The 6,681-nt window shown below is 30.7% G+C and overlaps 1 protein-coding gene across 1 annotated transcript; it reads left to right on the forward strand.

Moving 5' to 3' along the window:
- The first annotated feature begins 1,796 nt into the window (after nucleotides 1–1,796).
- On the forward strand, nucleotides 1,797–2,832 carry LOC139087534 (uncharacterized). The gene is made up of 4 exons (XM_070636366.1): nucleotides 1,797–1,831; nucleotides 1,888–2,225; nucleotides 2,417–2,517; nucleotides 2,580–2,832. Exons 1-4 carry the CDS (start codon nucleotides 1,820–1,822, stop codon nucleotides 2,690–2,692), a joined length of 564 nt encoding a protein of 187 aa, XP_070492467.1. The 5' UTR covers nucleotides 1,797–1,819; the 3' UTR covers nucleotides 2,693–2,832.
- The last annotated feature ends 3,849 nt before the right edge of the window (nucleotides 2,833–6,681 follow it).

Consider the following 6,681-nt stretch of genomic DNA (forward strand, 5'->3'; position numbering starts at 1 on the left):
AAATTAAAATCATATGAAGTTGACAGTTATGAATATTAATAAAAAAATTTTGTCTCAATTAATGTGAATTAACGAGATTGAATCCGATTATGAGCTGCAATCTTAATTAGGAATTGGGTTTAATTATTATTTAATTCTTCCCTAATTGAGTTGTGTAGGTATGGCTTTATAATAATTTTGATGTTAATAAAATTGATAATTTTTTTTGTCGGCTAGTTGAGCTGAAACATTGTCTTCATTTTGGCTACATTCCCTTAAACATTACGAAATTTCTTTTAGCACTGAAACTTTGTCTTCTTTGCCTGCTGAAATTGTGAAATTTTGTTGTAAACTGAGTTTTTCTGCCTCAAAACCAAAGCTTTGCACGTATCTTCCTTTAAATATCTACCTGTAATATGAGTTTTATTGCCGTAATACTCAAGAAACATTTCTGAAATTTTTAAATTTTTCCGCAACATTTACACTATATAAGGTTCACCTTGCAACATCAATTAAAATCCCGAACAGCACAGTGTGTTGCTAGGGCATCCACTATGTTGCCTTATTGACAATTGGACTCAAAAGTTGCACTGACGGTACCAAGACAGGTGATTTGACTAATTTTTTACATCGAAAAATGCGGTTAACCACATTGTGTCCCTCGGAACTTGCTTTAGATCCGTGTCAATTAATTATCTTAATAAGCATTACAGTAGTAAACAGCTTTGTCCGATTTAGACGACAAAGTATCATAATTGCTTCATTAATAGCCTAGTTTTGCATCAAATAGTTATAACCAGTTAAATAAATCCACGTATTAAATACGATGAACTGAAAGATATTGTCCAATAACTAATAGATGTTTATTATTTATTTAATTCTACTTACATTGTATTGAAAAAAAGTTCACATTAATATATTTCAAAATTCCATCAAGTCGAAATGAAACATGAACTTTTACAAAAATCATGCTACAAAGTAATAAAGATTCATTTCAATGAGCCTGAGATGGATTTATTGTACGGTGCACAGAGAATAATTTACCATATTTCCACCTTCAACACGACACATTTTTTGTGCCTTTCTTTAATATTTATGTTTATGAATTAAGAACGAAATATCTACAAAATTATGATGCGTTGATGTGGGTGGTCCATGCTTTGTCGGATGAAAGCTTTAAGTTAATTTATTATACAGCTAAATGCTCATATGTGAACAAATTTACATGGAACATGCGAATTAATCAGGAAGTTTTGACATTTATGAATGAATTATGGATGTAGGTTGCATTAAATATTATTATTTTAGATCTTATAAGTGATTTGGTAAAGAATTGAGAGGATTAAAATGGTAACTTGTTTTATAAACGTTTGGAATGTAAATTAAAGTGATTTGATTCTTGCAAGCTATAATTTTGTTGATTAATAACATAATTTATCATGTTTTTTAGCTAATTATATAATTACAAATATTGAAAATCAACTTTAAAAGCTTTCAAACTTTATTATTTCAAAACATTTCAAAATTCTTTAAATTTTTCAAAATTGAGATTAAAAATAAATTATTAGAATGCCATAAAAGCACATGGACAACAAAAGGTGGGTGTAATTATTCTAAAAATAGCACATTTCACAATTATCTTAGGTTTAGAATTTTAAATATTTTATTACAGCGCCATAAATGACAAAAAAGTTTTAAAGGTTGCAAATCTTATTAAAAACAAAAGAATTTTATAAAATTGAAAAACAAAAAAATTGATAAAAAATTGAATAAAAGCAGCTGAATTTTATGTTAGGACAGTATTAAGTTTTCACTAGTCAAACATTCAATTTGGTTTAAAATGAAAATTTTGGTAATTTTAACAGTCATTTTAAAATTTGCCAAACTTAAATTAACACAATTTTTTAGGTTTCAATCATCTTGCTATCATTTGCCACACAAATTCATGGCAAATGCAACGTATGCAATACAACAACATTGTTTGCATGTTTCAGTATCGATCAATACATTCCTTGTGATGCCACCGGTGTTTTTAATTTAACTGGACTTGAAACTTGTGGTACAATGCAGGTTTGTAATAACAATGTAGCAGGAACGACACCTTGCGTACCTATAGCAAACGGTGCAAGCTGTAAAACTCCTCATGTTCAATTAACAAACACAACTACATCACCGACAACTACAACTACAACAACCTCAACAACTACAATATCTACTCCAACGACAACAACTACAACAACCCTTAAGTAAGCTTTTTGTATTTAAATAGTTCTATACACTTACATACAAAGAGCATGCTCATATAAATGAGCATGCTCAAAACATGCGTTTTTCATACAATCGAGCATGCTCACAAAAGTGAGTATACTCAGCAGTATGAGTTTTTGTCTGTTAGCTATAGTTTCAATACTTAGTTTATATTTTTGAAAATTTTCAGACCAACAACTCCAATCGGTTCGTTCAATGCTAATACTTTCTGTGCAAATAGAGGTCATGGAAGATATCCTCATCCTTCCTTCTATACATGCGACAAATATGGTAATTTTGATAACATTTTAACGAAAGTTGATTGAAAATTAATTTTTATATTTTATTAAAAGTGTTTTGCTATTCTATTGATGGTGTTAAAATGATTGGTGCTGTATACCCATGTGTAGGAACAACACAATTCAATCCAAATACATTATACTGTGATCCTAATTACACATGTTAAATGACTCGATTTCGACTGGAACCATGATCCAACTTGGAACCTAGGTTGATACAAAAGGCTTTGCTGGTTAAAGTTTCTTATTTAATGTTTTATGTCAAAATTATTAAAAAATAAATTTTTATTTCGCATGCATGAAAAAATCATGAACTTTTTTAATAATTTCTCTAAAACTTCAGATCAGTCCAAACTTGCCCAACACCAACACAACAGTTAAAATCCATAAGACATTGACATTAAATTAATATCTTTAAAACCCACATCTCCTTTAATAATTTTTTATAATTAAACGTGAAGTCCTCATAAGTCATGCAACTGAAATTCATCAAATTGCTGTCTTTTTTAACTTTAAACGTAATTAGCTTCAAAATTAAATAAACCTTCAACGTAAATGAAAAGTATCTGCAAAAGACAAGGTCGTAAATTATTATTAGATCACAACAGAAGTCAACTTTATGCTGTCGTTGTTGATGTTTTTGCGCATCACGTTATTGCAGCTGTGATTAAACTTTTTTTAATGATTTTAATTCGTTTTTATGAAGCTGAAATTGAATTTTTTGAGATTTTAAGAGGGTTTTCCTAGGGTTTGTAGATGGTAAAATAGCATGAAGGGCGTCCAGAGAATTGTTGGAATTAGGCTGTTGTTGGAGACAGTCTAGAATTTGATATTGACAATTTTCAAAGCACAGCCAGCAAAAGAGCCAGTTATAAACGTTAATTCAGAGAGAGCTATGGATAAAATCTGATCTATATGGCCAGAAAAGGAAGTATGTAAGTCCCAGATTTTCCAAATTTTTCCAAACTTTATTCCAGTTTCCTCACATAAAAGCCTCAAATTTCCCCATAATTATAAACTTCATCTCCACTACCATCAACATCACATTCAAACTTCCACATCAAGTATCAAATACAGTATAACTTTCTGATATACTCAATCAATAAAATATGGAAAAAAAACTTATATCAAAAGTTGAACTGAAAAAAAAAACTTTTTGATGCGAATAAAGACATGATGAAATATTGATGCATCAATTTAGATCACATAAATAATATATTCTGTCTGAGAGAATGTGAGACACAAATTAGAATGCTTCAGATGTTAGAGACGTAAAATGAAAAGTACTTTTTAAGTTTGGTTCTGTTGAATATTATTAATGTTGGATGCTTTTTGAGACTTGCAAGTACAGTGCATTGACTCGGAAGAAATGTGTATGGGAAGAGGTCCAGTGGATGATGTTTGACCGATTATTGGAGCTTATGTTATGAGGATATTTATAGATAATAGAAAAGTTTAACGAGTTGAAGTTAAGTGATGGACAAGAAGCTTTTTAAATTGATTTTAAAGATTTTATGTCATTTTAGGTGATGTGTAGGTAGGAAGAGTGTACATGCAAGTTTGAAAGCTTAACCTAGTAGTTATATTGATACTTTTTACTGATCTTTGAGCATCAGATTACAATAATCTTCTTATTTTAACATGAGACAACGATATGACACTGGAACTGCTTTACTTGCTTAAATCGTTGGTCGAGCAGATCAATTGCGACCCATGACCTTCCTTAGACTCCTCTTAATGCTAGCTCTATCGCTAGATTCCGTCTGCCAATTACCAATACTAAATGCAATGCTTTCTTCATCGGCAGCTTCTCTCCGAGAGTTCTTGTGTCTTCCTAGCGATAGCTGAGCACCTTTAAACATTTGCACCGTTTCTTCTGTCTACGCTTAGATTAAACCCATCCAACTATGTTGCGTCACTTACTTTTAATGTTTTAATACAATCAACAATGAAGCTTTTCTAAAATAAGCTTTCATAATCAGCCCTCATATGCAGAAAAAGTTGGCAAAAAAATTACTTTCAATTCTTCTTCATGTTGCCTTCATCTTCTTTTTCACCGTACACAATATATTGCATATCCAACCTTGTTAAGAAGTTATGATGATAACAATGACTGAGTGTGAAACAGAAGTATCTAATGAATGTAATGGAACATATCACGTATGACAAAGAAGGCACACAGCATCGTACGCATATTGTATTAAGTTTGTACTTCAATTTACAGTAACGACAGCGAAAGGCAGCTGAGTCTAAGATAATTGAAAACTGAATTAATTTGAGTGCTCTATCCATTGCATCCTTATTCTTATTATTCCATGCTCTTTAGACTTTGTCATCAACTTCATCACTGTAGACGTCAGCTGTCTGTTACGTAATCACAAAAAAATGTTATTATGATAAATGTTCATTAAAAACATCACATGCACATTGATTGCTGACATAAATATTTTATTTGCAAATACGTTCAAGTCCATGAATTTTTTTTTTGCAATAAATATCGCACAGCGGGTAATGAAGGAACAACAAAAACAATAAGGATTGTTGGTGAAATGTCTGAGAATGTGGGATGAAATGGGTTGATCCTGATGGTTCGAGAGAATGATTTTGAATTTCAAAGTAAAGACTTTTCAGCCAAGTTTATGAGTTTTTAACTTTTTTGGAATAATCCACACGAATTTGGATATTTTTAACACCTCGCAAGAAAAAGTTCCTTTGTAAAAACTTTTGAATTTTTTAAAACCCACAATAAGCACATCGACCCACAATCGTGATCCTTAAGCCTCAACATAAACTTATTATAAGAATTAAATGAGAAATAAAGAGATACAGATTAATGAACCAAACATAAAAGTGAATAAGACGAAGATAACAAGTAATGAAATTAAACCATATTTTTTCATGAATGACGTCAATTGACAAATCTATCGTAGCATGAAAAGATGAGACTTTACGTAAAATGTAAAAATAGGGTACATCAAGTAAATTCAATTTGTTATTGCCGGAGAAATTTCAAATTGAAAAATTTCATTTTAGTTTCTTTTTTGATTGTGATAAGGAAGTTGAAGACGAAGCTGGCTGGGAGATATTTCATCAGAATTGATCAATTTGATTTTTTACTTCTTTTTACCAATATTGGCATATTCAGTTGATTTAACAAGACATCCACATATACCTGACACACAAAACACTTCTGATACGAACAAGCTTACTCACGTAACCTAATTTTGATGCTTTTAACATTTTTCTTAAAGGTCATGAAGATTCTAAATTGAAAAAAATAAAGTTTTATTTCAAACGTGAAAATAGATCAGATGACTTGATATGATTCCATCATTTGATTCCTTTTACTAGGAAATTCTTGTTATATTTTTTGAGAAAATGTATGTGAAGCATGACTTAGTAATAAAAAGTATTTTGTTTTTGGAATCTAAAACAATTTTTCTGTGCTTTTAATTCATGAAAGATATACCGAAGGCTATTAATAGGATCAAATCTCTATCACGTCATCGAGCGTGACAATCTTGATTACTATATGAGTAATTCTCTTTTATTTGAATTATTTATGTGTAGGAGTTTGTATGCTGTTTCTTTGTGTAATATTTTCTCATTTTCTTGAGGTTAGAGCGTCTTAATCGGAATTAAGGTATGGTTTCTGAATAATCTTATTGATTTGAGTCCTTATTGACTTAAAGCAGTTCTAATTGCTTTCAAACTGTCTTAGATGACTTGAAACAGCCTTTTTTTAATTTAAACAGTCGCAATTGTCAATTAAGGATCCAAATCTACTTTAACTAGGCTCAAATGACACAAAATGAGTTTTTATTGACTCCAAACTGCATCAATTGACTTCAAACAGTCACAATTGACTTCAAACAGTTTCAATTGTCACAATAAACTATAACTAGTCTCAAATGACAAAAAGGAGTCTCAGTTAACTTCAAACAATCTCAATCTTCACTAAAAGGACCAAATCTACCGTATATAGTCTCCTGTGATTCTAAGATGACTTCAAACAGCCTTAATCAAACCCATATAGTCTCATTCGACCCTAATAAGCTTTTCTTTGATTCCATAATTGACCTTAATCTGCTAAAATATTTCCAAAGGACACGATTCATCTCAATACATAAATTAATCTCAAACCAAGCCTCCAAGC

This window comes from Chironomus tepperi, unplaced genomic scaffold (assembly GCF_022539635.2).
Source record: "Chironomus tepperi strain 1889 unplaced genomic scaffold, CSIRO-AGI_Ctep_v1 contig_125, whole genome shotgun sequence".
Taxonomy (NCBI): Eukaryota; Metazoa; Arthropoda; class Insecta; order Diptera; family Chironomidae; genus Chironomus; species Chironomus tepperi.